This window comes from Zea mays, chromosome 2, assembly GCF_902167145.1.
Source record: "Zea mays cultivar B73 chromosome 2, Zm-B73-REFERENCE-NAM-5.0, whole genome shotgun sequence".
Classification (NCBI taxonomy): Eukaryota; Viridiplantae; Streptophyta; class Magnoliopsida; order Poales; family Poaceae; genus Zea; species Zea mays.
In genome coordinates, this window is record NC_050097.1 from 16,318,787 (window position 1) to 16,339,214 (window position 20,428).

The 20,428-nt window shown below is 43.3% G+C and overlaps 1 protein-coding gene across 4 annotated transcripts; it reads right to left on the reverse strand.

Moving 5' to 3' along the window:
- Positions 1-1,008: 1,008 nt before the first annotated feature.
- On the reverse strand, positions 1,009-16,069 carry LOC103648437 (proline--tRNA ligase, cytoplasmic). 4 transcript variants are annotated; one of them, XM_020548178.3, is made up of 12 exons: positions 15,643-16,069; positions 15,476-15,558; positions 8,731-8,823; positions 8,326-8,442; positions 7,582-7,769; positions 6,757-6,823; positions 6,006-6,128; positions 5,744-5,896; positions 3,283-3,567; positions 1,945-2,163; positions 1,389-1,482; positions 1,009-1,106 (listed from the first exon to the last, which is right to left on the reverse strand). In XM_020548178.3, exons 1-12 carry the CDS (start codon positions 15,680-15,682, stop codon positions 1,030-1,032), a joined length of 1,539 nt encoding a protein of 512 aa, XP_020403767.1. In that variant the 5' UTR covers positions 15,683-16,069; the 3' UTR covers positions 1,009-1,029. The 4 variants fall into 4 exon arrangements, with proteins under 4 accessions (XP_020403767.1, XP_020403769.1, XP_020403770.1 ...); XM_020548181.2 differs by having other exon boundaries at positions 1,015-1,280; positions 12,410-15,558; positions 15,643-16,037; XM_020548179.3 differs by having other exon boundaries at positions 1,019-1,280; positions 15,643-16,067.
- Positions 16,070-20,428: the final 4,359 nt, after the last annotated feature.

Below are 20,428 nucleotides of genomic sequence, written 5' to 3' on the forward strand. Positions count from 1 at the left end.
TTCTATTCTTCTAATATTAGTATTTTAGATATACATCAATTAAACTAATTCAGTTTTATGCAAAAATATATTTGTATATTATTATTAGCAAGATATCGGAGATATTTATGTGCTACATTTTTACTATAGAGTAGTGAGACAAAGAGTGTCATGTAATTTACAGAGTAGAAACAAATTCTACTAATACATAAAATCATTTCTCATCCATCATCCTATAAATTTGAGATAGACTTATATCTAAACTTTGAAAAGTGGTGGAATGTCAAATTCCAAACTAAATAAGTTACTTTATTGAGTGAATTTTAATTTCTCTAGAATGAAGGGATCCAAACGACCCGTATACCTAAGCTGGTGGTAGAAGTATTTAAGTGTTAAGGGATAGTTTAGGAACCTATTTTTCAAGGGATTTCTTTTCTTCTAAGAGAAATTAGTTCATTCTCTTGAGAAAATAGGAATCCCTTAGAAAATAGAGTTCCTAAACTAACCCTAAATGTGATATATATGGTTGGATTCTGATCTATCGAATTAAGAGTCTAGCTTGCACGATTACACACTAGTTGTTGCCCAATCTAACAGATCAAAAGGCTCACTTGCATGCTTATACCTAAGTACTAATAGAGTTCCTAAACTAACCTAAGGGCTAGTTTAGAAACCCCAATTTCCTAAGGGTTTTTTTTATTTTCCCAAGGGAAATTAGTTCATTTTTCCTTAGAAAATTGAAAATTTCATAGAAAAATGGTGTTGCCAAACTAGCCCTAAATGTGATATATGGTTGGATTCTGATCTATCAAATTAAGAGTCTAGCTTGCACGATTACACATTAGTTGGTGTCCAATCTAACAGATTGGAAGACTCACTTGCATTTTTATTATAAATAAATTTATTATAAGAACTGTGATTTAGGGTAGAAAGAGTAGGAACTGTGATTTCCGAGCACTGTCGTAATTGTGGTGTCACTCCTTTCAGTGTGATGGGTTCGTTTTTTCTACTTGGCAACACTGCACACCGGTAAAAGGGATGTATGTCTTCTCATCCTTGCAACATCAAAACTCGGAAGTAATGTCCACTGGAATCAATGACTTTTTTCAGCTGTGATGACATCAGAACTGCAAGTCGATGTAAAAACAATATAAATGGATTTTTCCGATTTGTATCCAAAATCTCGAAAGTTACATGGTTCACTACTGAATCCAAAAGGACTCCCAGCAAAGGCAATCAGTAGCTGCGGCCCCAAAACGACCACTTCTTTGCTGGCTTTCCAGATGCAAAGCACAGGATACCTGAATTTAGGTCAGCATGGCAATATTTGAAAATGTAGTAATACAACAATCATAACAAGGGTAAAGAGAAAATCATAAACTTGCATTCAGGGCCTCATCGAGCCATACCTTCTGGAAGTTCTGGCTGCTCAAATGGAGTACACAATGTTTTCGCAGCTCCGAGTTCCCCTTTTGTCCGAGCTTTCACATCTTTCTCAACTTCCTGTATGGGGAAAACAAATTTACAAGCATGGCAGGCGGAAGTACAATACAACTGGTAGGTAAAATGCTAGTTCATGGTGATAAACTTCCAATTGTCTCTCATCTGCAACATTTTTCAAAATACTTATAATTTTGTGGCAAGCCAAGAACCAAAGGTGATGACAATGACAGCAACCTTTTAAGGGCTCTTTTACTCCGTGATGGTTCCCTGGAACTGTTCTAGCTGGAACAATAGCCTTGTTTGTATTAACAATGATCAGCTTGAATAGTTCCTAGCCTCAATCCAGGCAAAAAAGGCTAAGGAAGAGTTTCCCAATTATCTTTTGTGTCCCCACTCCTACCTCTACAATTAGAAGTATACAGTGGCAATAGTGTTGATAACTCTTATTAGTTAATTGTTGCCAAGGTTAAGAACAAATTCAGAGGAGGCAAATCTGGTAACAAAAAGGACAACATCAAGTACCTCCTCATCGCACCAAGGAGCCAAGATCAACCTTTTGTTATTCAGAGCAGTTGTGAATTCATCCCAAGAGCTGACGACCTGAACACATGCATCTCTCCTTTCTTGGGCTGTTTTGAACAGATTTTTTTGAATCTCATCCAATAACACTTTAACATCTTCAACCAAATTGGTCACCGGAATGTCAACCTTTGCACCGTTGTCCCGGCGGACAATGCGTACCTAAAAAGAAGATATAACTTCACACTCATTTTTCACATACTCATGGAAATTGCTCACAAAAGCATAGTAAATTGAACATTGCAGCAAATATAAGAATCAGAACATTGTTGCCACTCAGCAGCTTTTTTTGCAGAGGCACAAGGATTGGACAATTGGTAGCTGGACTAAATTGAAAAGGTCAAGCTTTGTATGTTTTGAGCAAACAATTATTTGTCAAATGATATGCAAGCTTAATGACTAAAAGTTGTATTAAGGGTTCTACTGGGGGCTTAGTGAAGAGCAGTTGTGTGGGTGTGTGGCCTGCTTGCACTTGTGCTGCTGTCCTTTTGCGCGCTGCTGTTTCCACGCGCAGATTGCGTGCTGCTGTTTCCACGCGCAAAAGGAAGCTGCATTCCTGTGCGTAGCAGATTTGGTGGTCTTGTGTTTGGTCAGGGTTTGGTGGTCGTGTGTTTGGCCTTTTGTGCCATTGTACTTGGGTCCATTTGGGACTGTTTCTTCTCTTAATTTAATGATGCGCAGCTCTCCTGCGCGTTCACGAAAAAATGTGTTCACATTTCACATGTTTTTAATATATTGATTGTGTACCAAATGATAATAACACATTTCAAGATAAGTATATGGTCATGTTTTAGTTTTGAAGACACTCAAATCCTAGTATGCCCTATGTAAGGTAAGGAGGTATTCTCTGTTCTTAAGGCGTCGACTAGGCGTCGACTAGGCGACGCCTAGGCATCCGGGCGGTGGTCTAACGCCTAGGCGCCTTGCCCGCCTACCTCGCCTAGGCGTCGCCTAGGCGTCCAGGCGGTGGTCCAACGCCTTGGACCGCCTTACCGCTTTAAAAACCATGGAGGTATTACCATAGTAGTATCAAAGAACTACTGTTAATACAAGCAAGAAGCAATGACGATAAATAAAAGAAGGGAAGAGTAACCAGCCAACCAACAATGTCGCTTATCTATAAAAGGCTATGAAATGTATTATACTGTTAACCAACTGCCGATGGTCCTAGAGAAAAGAAACAAGATTACAAGAGTGATTCAGGTGGCACATAAATTTATATAAAAAAGGCAACAAAAAAATGCGACCAAATTTAAACATGAATATATCAGTTGTCGGTACCTGTTTGTTTGCCAGATCTTTTGGACCAATCTCAATTCTCAATGGAACACCTTTCATTTCCCAGTGAGAATACTTCCAACCTGGAGAGTAATTTTCACGGGTGTCCTGATCCGCTCGAATCCCAGATTGATTGAGTGTGTAAACAGTTGATTCGCAGGCTCCCTTTATGGCAGTTGTGTCAGCGTCCTTATAAGGCACTGAAATCACGATTACCTGGATTGGTGCCACCTTTGGCGGTAATACTAAGCCTTTGTCATCACCATGTGTCATCACCATCACTCCAATCTGCAAGGGCGTAGGTTCTAAATATCACAAACATCCAAGAAGCAATAAAAAATCATTATTTCAATGCAACATGTGCTGTTTTTCCACGAAAAAACTTGAATGCCATCACTAGAATTTCCATTTTTTTGTTCAATGGGATGGGAATTTTTCTGTGTTAGGTTGAGGGAGGGGCGAAAGGGCCTCTAGCTGAGTTGGTTAGATGGTCTGAGTAGCACTCCTCAGGTCCTGGGTTCGACTCCCCGTGGGAGCGAATTTCAGGCTGTGGTTCAAAAAATCCCCTCATCTGTCCCACGCCAAAGCACAGGTCTAAGGCTCAGCCCCGGTCGTGGTCGTTCTCACATGGGCTTCGATGCCGCTGTGTATGGGTGGGGCAGAGGTTCGGGGGTTTTCTCGACCTGTGTGAGAAGGTCTTCTTCTTAATACAATGCCTGGGGGCTGTCTTACCCCTGCAGGTCGAGTTTTAGGATAGAGGGAGGGAGAGATCGGGAAGGAAAGAGAATAGGCTCAGAAGAGAGAACACCGGACTATCTTTTATCATATACTCCCTATTCCCCATCAACAGACTTCTTATCATGGCCACTCCAAACTTACATTTTTTTTTCGAACACGCACGAGAGCTGCGTGTCATTATATTAAGAAGGGGAAAAGACCCCGGAAAAACATTACAAAAAACAAACACCCACACAAAAAAAAAATAACCCCACCCAGCCAGATCCACAACGGGAGCAGGAGCAGGAGCAGGGACAGAGCGCCTGTCCGCTGGCAGGAACCCCAACACTAAAACAAAAAACTAACCAACATGGCTTTGAGCTTGGAGGAAGGAACCCCTTAGCCCCAGCCAAAGACCACAAGAGAGCTTCCTCCCTGGCCAGCCGAACAGCCACCACCAAGTTTGGAGGGGTACCATGGAAGACAACACCATTTCTATGCTTCCACAACATCCAAGCACCCAAAGCGACCAAAGAGTCCAAACCCTTCTTACTCAACCCACCTAGCCGAGCACTATTGAAACACCATCAGTGATCAAAATCATCTATATCCTGTCCTGGAAGGAAGTCCTGCAATCCAAAAGGCCTGAGCAATTCAAACCAGAAAAGACGCGCAAAGGAGCAGCCCACCAGCAGATGATTGATAGTCTCATCATGTTGATCACAGAGCGGGCAAAGAAGCGACTGAGTCAATCCGCTTTTAGCCAACCTATCTGCTGTCCAACATTTGTTGTGAGCCACAAACCACAAAAAGAACCGACATTTGCTAAGTGGTGTATTGCAACATTACACTTGCAATGACCTTTAAAAGCTATAATGAGAAGCTGGCTGTACATGATTTCAGCAGTTCTACCATTTAAGTAAAGTAAATCACAGAACAAGGGTTCCGCGAAGTGGAAGGCAGGAAGCCAGATACTGCCAGTAACCGAAAATGACAGTGACTACCTGGAACAATTGCCTTGGTGAGAGCATACCATTTCAGCCAAAGTTTTGTTGTTTCAGGCTCTATTTGATGATTATATATGACTATATGTGCTGGTTCCATGGTTCTACGTAACAAATAAGATTTCAAGAGAACAATAAAAAAAATCGACGTAACAAAGAGGGACCAGCAGCCAGTGGTTTCTGGCTCTAAGCCCAAGACCATGGAACATTTAGTGAAATTTTTTCAAAACCTGGTGCAAACAGAAATTAGCCCCAACGATAAACTGATGACATGGAATATTGAACATATCCAAACCAAGTTTGAAGTATACACTTGCTCAGTATATTATCAAAGAATAATTCTAAAATATATTTCCATTGTTTCACTTGACAATCATATCATAAAAGCAGTTTATATCAAGTAAAAGTGATACTAAGGACCTAACAGATCTACAAGTCCAAGTCTATGAGGCACCAGGATCAGGTGCAACTGAACATGACCTGAGCCATTGGTTTGCAAGTCTAAAGGCTGAGATTAGGTGCTTCGATTTTCCATCCTGTGGCGCCAGTGCAGCTGCTTAACTCTAAATGAACACTAGTGACTCCACATGATAACAGTCCATGTATGATGTTACAGTTCAGTTTGTTAGCTAGATATCGACTACCGATGGACAAAAGTATCAGTTGCAGGATACAAAATGGAAGCATCCCCATCCCCACATCAATCTTGCATTTTCGATCAGTATGTGACGTGTGAGAATTACCGAGCGGGTTGTGTAGGCCCAAGAGTTTTGCCAAACCATTTCCCTAACACCCTTCTCATTCTCAAAAGTGATATCAAACATCTTGGCGAAATTTTGACCAAGACAGTGTGAAGTTGCGCCTTGGATGCCACGACCAGTGTTTGGAATGAAGGCCTGGTAAAACAAGAGTTAGCAACAAGCATATTACAATAAAATAATGGGGTTAATTCTTTTTATCAGGATAGTTAAGGAAAGGCTACATATTTTAGGAATGCATCAATACCTCAACACTGGTGGTATAAAGTCCACCTGCAAATTTTTCCACCTCACTTTTCCTCCCTTTGGACACTGGAACTGCTAAAAATTCTTCATATATCCTTCTGTACAGTTCCAGTATTTGGAGAACCTGAGAATATACCATGGATTAAAATAACTGATCATTCCCATTCAAAAATGTTTATGCAATCATAATAGATTATGATTACAGTATTCAGGTGTCCCTTTGATACATCATAGAGGCTCAAATTGTTTTTGCACAGAACTACCTAGATAAATACATGAAACTTTAAATTACACAAATGCAAAACGAGGTACTGGTTTGCAATTGAATGTAATATAAAAACTAAATTACTGCTATAAACAAAAGTCTATAATCTAATCCAATGTACTACATTAGGTCAGCTGTGCTTCAGACTCTCAAGATCTTCAAACTTTCACAACTTAATTCAGGGAAAACTAGCTCAAGAGTCAGTGTTACACTTTGCAATGGAGTCACCAAAACCACCACAACAATAATAGTTGACAACAGAACCATGTCAAAACCATGGTTTTTAAAGCGGTAAGGCGGTCCAAGGCGTTGGACCACCGCCTGGACGCCTAGGCGGCGCCTAGGCGACGCCTAGGCGAGGTAGGCGGGCAAGGCGCCTAGGCGTTAGACCACCGCCCGGATGCCTAGGCGTCGCCTAGTCGACGCCTAGTCGACGCCTTAAGAACAGAGGTCAAAACTGTGCAAAAATATGTAGTTCTACTTCTACCTCTTCATCTGCCTCTTCTTTATTCGCAAAAGCAGTATGCCCCTCTTGCCACAGAAATTCACGGCTCCTGGAGAAATGATTTGCAGAATGTTTAGCAGGAAAAAAACAGCGCAGTGCAGAGGGCACTGGGTACATCCATATGCACAGAAACAAAGGGCGCATGTAATTTGTTACCTCGGCCAACCAATTATATGACCCCCAAGCACACATTTCAAAATTCAAAGCTTTGTAACTCTAGGCCAACAATTAGGCTATCCAATCCGAAAGTGAGTTCAGTAATACACAAGCAGAGCCACTAGATTCATATTCCAATGTACATTTCTATGGTTATAATTTTTAGCTTCAAATTTGAGAAATTCATAGTCAAAGTTTAATTTTAAAGACTGTACCTAATGAAAAATAGATGTAGGCAGTTCTCAAACTTATAATATAAGGAAGAAGATCAGCTCAAATGGTGGGTGATGTGGATACTGTAAAAAAAGCATATTGAACATTTTAATTACTCAGGGTGACAAGTAGTCAATGCCTTTATTACCAATCTTTCCATTGGACCACTTATTCAAATGTTCTAGAATAAATAATAATGCTTGTAAGGAAGTGCTATTTCATTATCTTATGCTTAGAAATAAAAATTCGAGTTCCTTGATTGAGAGCTGAGTGACAAGTGAGGCAATCATCTGGTCGTGCTCGCCAACATTAACATGCAATCAATGAACTATGCAAATTTGCTAGGTAGACAGTATGGGAGCGTCTTGCAGAACATGAGATAATAAGGTAGGCAGGGAGAATAGCATAACTATATTGGCAAGCCAACAAATGAGGTACCTTATGAATGGAGTAGGATTGCTAAACTCCCATCTAACAACATTACACCATTGATTACACCTCAAGGGTAAGTCTCTGTGGCTTCTTATCCATTTGGAGAAGTATGGATACATGACAGTCTCACTTGTGGGGCGGATTGCAATAGGTGCTTCCAGGTCAGATTTCCCTGACTTAGTAACCCAAGCTACCTGCAAGAAGAATATATTACTTTCCTTTTTTGCATAAGTGACCATGTTATGGGGGGGAAAGCTGGAAGCATTCAGCAATTAGCAATGAAAGAAATTCAATTTACAAACAAATTTCAAAATTTCATAGAACTATTGCCTGTCTGGAACTCTGCATCATAGTGAACTAAAAATATAGAATAAAAGAGGTGACTGTTACCAGCTGCCAATAAACATGCCACTAGATTATCCAATATCAATGGACCAAACTAAACTCTTGCAGAAGGTGGATAACATGCACTGGTTAATACCAATTCACCCCATAGCCAGCAACAGAGCTAGTTTACAATAAAGAGAAATTGACATTATTCTTCTATAAATGAACCTTATTTATATTCATGTGTGCTTGATTTGTTTTTAACATACACTATGGAATATGCACGTCCTTAAAAGCATGCATGTGTGCCTATAACCCAATAAACATGACAGCATTAAAGAAATTATTCATATCCGAATTACATTGAATCCTAACTGTGAAAATCTGGAAATGGAGATGTGAAGGAAAGAGCAAAAGGCACACCTCAGGTGCAAAGCCCTCAATGTGGTCCTTTTCCTTCTGTAGAACATTCTCGGTAACAAACAAAGGGAAATAATATGGTTTGAGCTTCAGCTTTTTAATTTCTGCATCAAAGAATTCCTGCACCAAATCACAAAGCAGTTACAAATCATCAAAATTACAGTAATATCACTATGCTTCATAAATATGTATAGAAACAAACATAAAGGACATTGATGCTAAACATAGCTTCCTACATAATTCAGGATCAGAACTTATGTTATGGAGAAGCTGGGGAAAGTGCTACACCACACTACAACTCCGTCTCTAGATACAAGGGTGGCTATTATTTAGCACTGAGATAGTTCAATTCCAGAATTGGCAACAAAGAACACTTATGGGTTTTAGTCCGTATTGACAAAAACTTACTTTCATTAGCTCCCAGATTTCCATTGCCCATGGCCTCAATATATAACAACCAGAGATGTCATAGTACTCAATCATTTCACTGTTAACAACAACCTGGAGGAACAAATAATAGAATTAGCACCATGGAACGAACAAGACCTATATTTTGAGTAAAAAGATATTTTGTCATGTGCCAACAGAGCGATAAAAGAATGGCAGTATGAATCTGGCACTTAATTTTTGGTGTAGAATAGGCAACTATAGTATAGATTTGTAACCATCTCTGTACGCAGACCAAAATTCTAGGCTACTGAAACAGTGGTTTCTCCTAAACCATCTTACAAAGTTTGGTATATCCGAAGCTGTCTTCTCGGGCAGGCATATTTTTAGCCGCAGATGTTGGTTCTTGAAATTTGTGTGATGTGGGGTGGGTATACGACACGTATTCTACAGTTTTAAATGACGATGCTAACCCATTCTATCACGAGACCCCCTTGATTCCTTCTAGTTGACCTCTCTCACTCGCTGCTCCATGGCAGCGATGAGGACGGCCGAGGATGTGGCAGAGTTTGTCATCCGATTATTCGCCAGGAAGGCTAGATCCCCCTCGCATGATGGTCCTCTCGCGCCTGATGGTAGATGGTGCTTAGTGCTTCTCGATGACGGCAGCGACGACTGAGAAGAAGGCAAGTCCCAATGTCTGCTGGTGTCGAAGAGGGCTGATCCTATCAGGAAGGGGCCTCAGTCGGTCCCGATTGGGCTTAAGTTGTTTTCAAATCACAATGCCTCAACCTCGAATCAAGCCAAACCTTAGAGCTAGTTTGGTGATCAGAGATCACGAGGGGATCCATGGGGGAGAAATCCCCGGATTTCTCCCCCATGGATCCCCTCGTGATCCCTGGCCACCAAATCAGCCCTTAGTGTTCTTTGTTTGTTTGTTGTTTTTTCAATGACTTCTTGGTATTTGGTGTGGGAATGTTCTCTCGCTCCAAAATTTTGTTAGGGTTGGAGGGATCCGATTAGGTAGTTGGAACGTAGGGTCGCTTACAGGTAAATGGAAGGGTCAAAAGGCGAAGGAGGTGCACGATACAGGCTTCAAGCTGCACATAGAAATGGAGTAGGAGTTTTGAACGATAAGAGCCTCAAGAACGGCGTGGTGGGTGTGAAGAGGCAAGGAGATAGGATTATCTTAGTCAAACTTGTCGTGGTGATTTAGTCTTGAACATAATTAGTGTATATGCCCCCCAAGTAGGCCACGATGAGAGTGCTAAGAGACTTTTTTGGAAAGACTTAGATGGCATAAACTTGTCGCGGTTTATGGAGGTTGTGGGTATGGTGATAGGAATCATAAGGGAGAGGAAGTCTTGAACTTTGTGGTAGCTATTGTTCTATTGATAGCCAACGGCTTTTTTAGGAAGAGAGACTCCCATTTAGTAACATATAGTAGTGGCCAACACTATAGTTGACTTTGTCCTCACAAGAAGAGAGAATAAAGGAGCATGTTTGGATTGTAAAGTGATACCAAGAGAGTGTGTTGTCTATCAACATAAGCTTGTGGTGGCGGTCTTTCATTTTCAAGTGTATGCCCATATGGATAAACAAGCCAAGATTGCGAGAACAAATTGGTGAAAACTGATAGGGGAGAAGGCAAAAGTCTTCAAAGAAAGGACCATCATAGAGGGCATTTGGAAGGAAGATGACACGGGCAACAAGTGGAAGAAGATGGCAACTTGCATTCGGAAGGTGGCCTCAAAGGTGTGTGGAGTAACAAAAGGGAGTGGAGGTAAAGTTAAAGATACTTGGTGGTGGAATAAAGAAGTCCAAAGGGCTATTAAGGAGAAGAAAGAATGCTACAGAGCTCTATACCATGATAGTAGTATGCACAACATAGAGAAGTACAAGGTAGAAAAGAAGACTGCAAAGCAAGTTGTAAGTATGGCTAAGGGTAGGACATATGATGATATTTACCAACGATTGAGTATGAAGAGAGGAGAAAAGGACATATATAGGATGGCTAGGGTTCGTGAGAGGAAGACAAGGGACTTCAACCAAGTTAAGTGCATATCGAAACAGAGCACCTCTTGGTGAATGAGGATGAGATCAAACATAGATGGAAGAGTATTTTGACAAATTGTTCAATAAAAAGTATGGTGACACAACCTTTCAGTTGGATGTCTCTTTTAATGATACCGATAGACGCTTTGTACGTAGGATCCAAGAATCTAGGGTTAAAGAGGCATTGAAAAGGATAGAAGAGAGTAAGTCAATGGTCCCTGATGGTATCCCAATTGAGGTATGGAGATGTCTTGGGAACATAGTTTGTTCAAACATATCTTCCGGTTGAACAAGATGTCTGACGAGTGCATCACAAGAATAATGGAGATATTCAAAGTTGTACTAATTATCAAGGAATTAAGTTGATGAGCCATACTATGAAGCTATGAGAGAGAGTTATCGAGCATCGTCAAAGAGGAATAATGAGGATCTCTTTTTGAACCAATTTGGTTTCATGTCTGGAAGGTCAACCATGAAAGCCATTTTCTTAATAAGACAAGTATAGGAAATAATAGAAGGATCAACAAATGATTTCCATTTACTTGGAGAAGTCTTATGACAAAATACCAAGGAATATTATGTGATGGGCTTTGGACAAACAAAAAGTTCCAACAAAGTACATTGGATTCTTTAAGGACGTGTACAACAATGTTGTGAGTGTGTTCGAACAAGTGATGTGGACACATATTACTTCCTAATTAGAATAGGACTACATCAAGGATCAATGTTACAAAGAGACAAGGATATTGCTGATAATGTTAGCCATAGAACCAAAGCAGGGTGGATGAAGTGACGTCAAGTTTCTGGCATTCTACATGACAAGAGGGTGCTACAGAAGCTAAAAGAAATTTTTTATAGAATGGCGATTACACCTCATATGTTGTATGGTGTAGAATGTTGGCCTACAAAAACACGACATGTACAACAAAAAAACTCGCCAGGGGAGGGAAAGACCGCCCCCTCCCAGTATTAAATTAAGAAGAGATCGAAACGTGGTCCTGGCCGAGAAAACCGTCGAACCCTGGCACCCATCACTAACGGGCCGACCAACTACCCACTCTGCAATGGCCCAGCCGGAGGGTGGCGCGTAGGATATCGATCCCCGAGAGCAAGTGGAGCACAGCGAGGGGATTTTTTTAACCAAACCCAAAATTCGCCCCCAAGGGGTATTGAACCCAGGACCTGGAGGTGCAACTCGAAAGCCTTAACCATAACCCTAGAGGCCCTTTCGCTGACATGTACGACATATAAGTGTTGCGGAAATGTGTAGGTTACATTGGATTTGTGGGCATGCAAGCAAGTAGGGATCGAGTTAGAGATGTCAATGGGGAATTTCCCACCGGGTTATAGCATCTCATACCCATCCCCATCATGTTTGATCCATCCCCATACCCATCCTCATACCCATCATGGGTACAAAACTCATCCCATATCCATCCCCATTCGGGTTTCGGGTCCCCAATGGGTCCCCATCCCCAATTAAGGGATAACTAGGTACTAACATGTATCACAAACAATCTAGATTTCAGACATCACTACATCGACAAGCACTCATCCATAAACCATGATCCATTCATCCATTCATCAGAAAAGACATAAGTACTTCGGGACCGATAGAAGAAATGGAGAAATGGAGTTTTCTCACCTTCCTTGGTCACCATCTGAGTTCGTTGGCGCCTGAGAATCCATGGTCGTCACCGTAGTCTGTGCAGGGCGTAGCATATGGCTGGATATTTTAGGGTTTTGTTTTTTACTAGTTTGCTAGTTGCCTTGTTGGGCTAGGACCTAGGGCCTGGTGTGCTGTCGTGCTAGGCTTGGTGGCCGGCTCGGCCTCAACTCATTCATACAAAAACGACAGGTGTACACGTATGAAATACCCATGGGTAATCGGGTTCGGATTATTGTTTCCCAAACCCATACTCGTTTACCCAATGGATGGAGATTTTGTCCCATATCCATACCCATGGGGACAATTTTCGTCCCATACCCGTACCCTAATAGGGGAATTCCCCACGGGTTGGCGGGTATCGGGTACCCATTGACATCTCTAGATCGAGTCCTGAATTATGATATATGTGATAGGTTAGAGGTAGCACCAATTGAGGAGAAGTTTGTCCAACATCAATTGAAATGGTTTGGACATATCCAACGAAAACCTCCAAAGGTGCTAGTGCTTAGTGGGATGTTAAGGTGCAATAACGATGTAATAAAGGAAGAGGAAGACCGAAGTTGACATGGGAAGAGACAGTAAAAGAAGACTTGAAAGAATGGAATACACCCAAAGACTTAGCTCTAAATAGGAGTGCATGAAAAATAGTTATCCATGACTTGTGGATTTTGTTAGGTTTTCAACTCTAGCCTACCCCAGCCTGTTTAGGACTAAAAGGCTTTGTTGTTGTTGTTGTTGTTTGAGGACCAGAAATCCAACCATCCAGTCTAGAGGGGCATTCTATAGGTAATTTCATGTGCTTGTGCCTTGTTTTCGATTCAATATTTCCCTTTGGTGATTTTTTCCCTCATGCAAGTGAATCGTCCACTTCATTTGCATCTACAGATTTCGCGGCATCAAGGTCTGAGATGGCCATGGACTCTTGTCATCCATCCTCAGTGGCCAAAATAATAATGATAATTGCCATATTATCGATACGTGAAAAAATGAAGTGTGGATAGTTTTCTAACTTTGTGAAGTGGGAAAATAGTAAGTCGATGGGGCAACAAGTTTTTTTTGCTAGTATGGTACTCACATCGTCAATTTCTCTGTAACAGTATTCACAAGGAATTCTCTAAAATAGTGCTTGTGGTCTTCTCTAAAACAGTATTCCAATTTTATTTTATTTTCTTATTTTCTACCACTTGAAAAGACATCTTTACCCTTACTCTATGAGTAGAGTCTGGGCACATCGAATGGAGAGGATGACGAAGGAGGCAGCGCGCCTGGTCAGGGCAGACTCAAGCAGCGCCAGACGCAGGGAGGGGCGGACGAGCGAGGATAGGTCACAAAGCAGGGAGGAGGGAGGAGGGATGCAGCGCCGCACGACCGGAGGATAGCTGGCGGCGGCACGCGCGATACGTGGAACTATGGTGGCACTAAGGGTGTGTTTAGTTGGATGTACAAGGAGGGATGGAAGGGGACGACCATAGTTTCTATAGTGGGGGCGAGGTAAACACCGGAGTAAGTTTTGGTGGCGGCGTGATCCCAAAAAATTAAGGGGACGGTGTCGCCCTCGCCTCATCCTACTTTGACCTCAAACCAAACGACTCTAAGAGTGTCAGGCTGTCAAGCGCCTCAACGTCGCCGGACCGCGGCTACGTAATTCGTAATCGCGCTCCAGGCCTTCACCGTGAGAAGATCTCACCGGCGGCTTGAGAGAGTTTGAGGGAGAGGAGCAACTTTAGGATAATTGATCTTGCTTGCCTCTCCAAGTCTGATTACATGGCATATATATAGCCAATGACCCAACCAATCTCTCCTATAATTAAGGCATGCAAAAGGAAACCCAAATCTCTCCTATAATTAAGGTATGCAAAAGGAAACTCCAATCTCTCCTATAATTAAGGCATGCAAAAGGAAACTCCAATCTCTCCTATAATTAAGGCACGCGAAAGGAAACTAGGTCCTAACTTTCTAAACGGTGGCACCTGTCTTGGCCGCGCGCTCCGCAGCCCTCCTAGCGTCACGACGGCGCCTATAGGTGCGACCGTACATGACACAGGCACTAAGATTGCCTTCATAAGTTCGAGAAGGCAAGTGCAAATAAATATTTTCAATTGTGCAAAATAAGAAGAAAAATAAAATATACAAAATAAAGTTGGAATTTCGTTTTAGACGAGATCCACACTTCTAAACATTGTTTTGTAAAAGTTTAAATAATGAATATTATTAAGGACAGGTCGCATGGTATAGTACTATAATAGGGAAAGAACTCCACTTACATCAATCCTTATTGAAATATAATATAAGCAAATTGTTCGCCTCTTCCTATATGCATTGTTTGGCACAACTTATTTTCAGTTTCTTCACAAATTTAAGCAGAAGTTCTGACAAACAGGCAGCTTCTGCAGCAGCTTATCAGTTTAGCTGCTTCTCAGAATGAACTAAAAGCAACCAACAAGCAGAAACTGCTTTTCACCGGCTTCTCAGATAAGTTGTTTTTTCAACAAGCAGCAGTTGTGCCAAACATGGTCATAAGCTTAAGCTTTTTTGGGTTGAACTGGTTGATACATACAACTTAGGCTCTATTTGTTTAGCCTCGAGATATAATTTGACTTAAATAAGTTGAGAGACAAACAAACAACACAGATTATTAGATGGATTATATAATCTAGATAACTAGGTTATGATAATCCATAAGCAGATTATTAGGTGCTTACATAATCTTTAAGCTGGATTATATAAGAAGGAAACAAACAAGGCCTTAATGTGGTATCATATAAGTCTCGAGTTCTACGCAATTAAAATAAAATAATTGTTAGTAGCTTCTATTTTACGTATGAGACCCAAAAGGGGCTCAATGTGAGTAGAAGTGTTAAAATATAATATAAGTTAATTGTTCATCTCTTTTTATAAGCTTAAAATTTTGGGTTGGCCTGGTTGGTGCATGCAATATCATAACCCTCGAATTTCATCCCGGCGAATCCCACCACAGCCCAACGTGAATCAAATCGGAACTAGTTGCCCTGTTACAACGAAACAAACCAACACTTAACCAACCTCAGAGTACCACTCCCCGAAGTTGTCGTCCTTCCTATACGCCATCCCGAGCTTTGTTTCTTTCTTCACCTCCTTCTTCTTCCCTGCCATCCGCGACCAAGCAAGTTCAGATGCAAAAAGGACCCAAGGGTGACGGTACAAGACGATGGCGAAAGAAGTGTTCGAACCTCCGCCTCCCTTGGCTGCGCTGCCCTTGCTGGTCGACATGGTTCACGGATTCGGTCCTCGGTCGCGCAACTGTGTACCGGGAATCAGGGAGAAGGATGAGGCGCGAGCGAGGCGGGGTGTCCTGGTCAGTGTTCAACGAGGCGCTCTTCCGCGCTCGCCTGGGCGCGCCTCTGGGCGGAGGGGTACCGTCTTTCCTAGGGGCTAGCCGGCACCTAAGGCATGGATACGTGGGGGCGACCCGGACGTTGGGCGGCGGTGCGGGACAAAGGTACGTCGGGCGGAGGTCGCCGGTGGGGGAGGAGGGGCGTCGAGCGGAGTAGGCCGGCGCCGGCGGCTGGTATGCGGGAGAGACCGAGAGCACAGAGAAGACCTAGATAAGGTGGTGGGCTTGGGCTACTTGATGGGCCCTTTTTCAATAAAGTCCACTTATTCGATTTTCTTCAAAGTTCATTTTAACTTCTTCGACTATCAAAAAAAAATGTTTTTTTTCTAAGGGGTGTTTGATTACGTGGGCTAATTTTTAGTCTCTGCAATTTAGTCTCTTTTAGTCTCTAATTTACCAAACATAAGGATTAAAGAAAAGACTAAACTAATTTAGTCTCTAGTCCCTTAAGGAGTGGCTAAAGGGGACTAAACCTGATTTTTCCTTAGCTGCCCTTATCCCCAACCGTTGTCTTGGACGTTGTGTCATTAGATGAATAGACTATGGAAATGTATTGGACGGACTACTATTACGCAGTGTATTCCAAGGACATTTGAGTCTTTGAACATTGTATTTAATGACTTTAGAATCTGTTTAGTCCCTAGAACCAAACATGTATGGACTAAAGTTTAGTCCTATAACTAAAGTTTAGTCTTAGGACTAATTGAAACCAAACATGGCCTTAATTATAAAATAGGAACTAGTCTCTTCCTCATGTTTTAAGATCTGTTACATGAACCATGTTGGGAGGTTTTCTTTTTTATTATTTCTGTTCAATAGATGTGTAGCCACATTGAAAGCCGCCTAGAGGGGGGTGAATAGGGCGAATCTGAAATTTATAAACTTAAGCACAACTACAAGCCGGGTTAGCGTTAGAAATATGAACGAGTCCGAGAGAGAGTGTGAAAAACAAATCGCAAGCAAATAAAGAATGAGACACAAGGATTTTTTTTACCGAGGTTCGGTTCTTGCAAACCTATTCCCCGTTGAGGTGGTCACAAAGACCGGGTCTCTTTCAACCCTTTTCCTCTCTCAAACGGTCACTTAGACCGAATGAGCTTCTCTTCTCAATCAAACGGGACACTAAGTCCCCGCAAGGACCACCACACAATTGGTGTCTCTTGTCTCGGTTACAATTGAGTTGATCACAAGAAAGAATGAAGAAAAGAAGCAATCCAAGCGCGAGAGCTTAAATGAACACAAGTCATCCTCTCACTAGTCACTATTTGACTGGGAATGATCTTTGGACTTGGGAGAGGATTTGATCTCTTTGGTGGTCTTGTATTGAATACTATAGCTCTTGTAAGGTGTAGGAAGTCTGAAAACTTGGATGCAATGAATGGTGGGTGGTTGAGGGTATTTATAGCCCCAACCACCAAACTAGCCGTTTGGTGAAGGCTTCTGTCGCATAGCGCACCGGACAGTCCGGTGTGCCTGTCACATCACCCAGACGTTGGATTCTGACCGTTGGAGCTTCTGTCTTCTAGGTCACCGGACAGTCCGGTGGTGCACCGGACAGGTCCTGTAGACTATCCGGTGGTGCACCGGACAGGTCCTGTAGACTGTCCGGTGCGCCTTCTGGCGCGAGCCTGACTTCTGCGTGCATTGTAGCGCATTTAATGTTGTTGCAGGCGACCGTTGGCGCTGAAGTAGTCGTTGCTCCGCTGGCACACCGGACACTGTCCGGTGAATTATAGCGGAGTGGCTCCCAGAATTCCCGAAGGTGAGCAGTTCAGAGTTGGAGTCCCTGGTGCACCGGACACTGTCCGGTGCGCCAGACCAGGGCACACTTCGGCTGTCTTTTGCTCTCTATATTTGAATCCTTTCTCGGTCTTTTTATTGGTTTGTTGTGAACCTTTGGCACCTGTAGAACTCATAATCTAGAGCAAACTAGTTAGTCTAATTATTTGTGTTGGGCAATTCAACCACCAAAATCAACTAGGAAAAGGTGTAAGCCTATTTCCCTTTCAATCTCCCCCTTTTTGGTGATTGATGCCAACATAAACCAAAGCAAAATATAGAAGTGCATGATTGAACTAGTTTGCATAATGTAAGTGCAAAGGTTACTTAGAATTGAACCAATATATTTTCATAAGATGTGCATGGATTGATTTCTTCATTTTTAATATTTTGGACCACACTTGCACCACATGTTTTGTTTTTGCAAATTCTTTTTCAAAGTCATTTTGCAAATAGTCAAAGGTAAATGAGTAGGATTTTGAGAAGCATTTTCAAGATTTGAAATTTTCTCCCCCTGTTTCAAATGCTTTTCCTTTGACTAAACAAAACTCCCCCTTAATGAAATCCTCCTCTCAGTGTTCAAGAGGGTTTTAGGTATTAATTCTGAAGAGGGTATTCCAATTTGAAATTATATCAATAATAAGATACCAATTTGAATATACTACTTTAAAAACAAATTGAAAGACTAAAATTTTTGAAATTGGTGGTGGTGCGATCCTTTTGCTTTGGGCTAATACTTTCTCCCCCTTTGGCATGAATCGCCAAAAACGGATACTTGAGTGAAATATAAGCCCTTATTACTTTCTCTCCTTATGGTAAATAACATATGAGTGAAGATTATACCAAAGTTGGAGAGTGGCGTGGGGCGACGGCGAAGGATGAGTAATTTGATAGAGTGGAGTAGAAGTCTTTGTCTTCGCCGAAGACTCATTTTCCCTTTCAATCTATGACTTAGTTTGAAATACACTTGAAAACTCATTAGTCATAACACATGAAAGAGATATGATCAAAGGTATATCAATGAGCTATGTGTGCAAAACATCAATAAAAATTCATAGAATCAAGAATATTTAGCTCATGCCTAAGTTTGGTAAATGTTTGTTCGTCCCATGGCTTGGTAAAGATATCGGCTAATTGTTCTTTGGTGTTAATATATGCAATCTCGATATCCCCCTTTTGTTGGTGATCCCTTAAGAAATGATATCGAATGACTATGTGTTTAGTGCGGCTATACTCAACGGGATTATCCGCCATACGGATTGCACTCTCATTATCACATAGAAGAGGAACTTTGGTTAATTTGTATCCATAGTCCCTAAGGGTTTGCCTCATCCAAAGAAATTGCGCGCAACAATGGCATGCGGCAATATACTCGGCTTCGACGGTAGAAAGAGCTACGGAATTTTGCTTCTTTGAAGCCCAAGACACCAAGGACCTTCCCAAGAACTGGCAAGTCCCCGATGTGCTCTTTCTATTAATTTTACACCCTGCCCAATCGTGTCGGCGTTTCGACCCCGGGGGGTCCCTGGACCGACGAGTAAATTGTCGCCGCGTGCCCCAGCCCAGATGGGTCGGCGCGAGACGGAGCACGAAGGGGGGAAACTAGAGGGAGACAGGCGTAAAGGGGAAACCCGCGGCCTTCGTGTTGTCCTGCGCCCAGGTCGGGTGCGCTTGCAGTAGGGGGTTACAAGCGTCCGCGTGGGAGGGAGGGAGAGGCATGTACGCGCCGTCTCGTCCTCTCCGTGCGGCCAACCTTCTCGTAAGAGAGCCCTGGACCTTCCTTTTATAGGCGTAAGGAGAGGGTCCAGGTGTACAATGGGGGGTGTAGCAGTGTGCTAACGTGTCTAGCAGAGAGGAGCTAGCGCCCTAAGTACATGCCGTCGTGGTAGCCGGAGAGGTTTTGGCACCATGTTCATGTGATGTCGTGGCCGTCGGAGGAGCGCTGGAGCCTTGCGGAAGGACAGCTGTCGGGGCTGTCGAGTCCTTGCTGACGTCTCCTTGCTTCCGTAAGGGGCTAAGAGCCGCCGTCGTCATGGAGCACACGGGGCGCCATCATTATTTGTTTACCGGGGCGAGCCAGATGGGACGCCGGTCTTGTTCCCCATAGCCTAAGCTAGCTAGGGGTAGGGTAATGATGGCCCCCCTGTGACGTGGTCGGTCCGAGCCCTGGGTCGGGCGAGGCGGAGGCTCCTCCGAGGTCGGGGCCGAGTCCGAGCCCTGGGGTCGGGCGAGGCGGAGTTCGTCGTCTTCCGGGGTCGAGGCCGAGTCCGAGCCCTGGGGTCGGGCGAGGCGGAGTTCGTCGTCTTCCGGGGCCGAGGCCGAGTCCGAGCCCTGGGGTCAGGCGAGGCGGAGTTCGTCGTCTTCCGAGGCCGAGGTCGAGTCCGAGCCCTGGGGTCGGGCGAGGCGGAGTTCGTCGTCTTCCAGGGCCGAGGCCGAGTCCGAGCCCTGGGGTCGGGCGAGGCGGAGTTCGTCGTCTTCCGGGGCCAAGGCCGAGGCCGAGCCCTGGGGTCAGGCGAGGCGGAGCTTCCTATGGCGCCCGAGGCCGGACTTGGCTGCTGTCAGCCTCACTCTGTCAAGTGGCACAGCAGTCAGAGCGACGCAGGCGACGCTGTCTTCTTGTCAAGCCGGTCAGTGGAGCGGCGAAGTGACTGCGGTCACTTCGGCTCTGTTGACTGAAGGGCGCACGTCATGATAGGGTGTCAGGCCATCCTTGCATTAAATGCTCTTGCGATGCGGACGGTTGGTGTGGCGATCTGGCCAAGGTTGCTTCTCGGCGAAGACTGGGCCTCGGGCGAGCCGAAGGTGTGTCCGTTGCTTGAGGGGGCCCTCGGGCGAGACGTGAA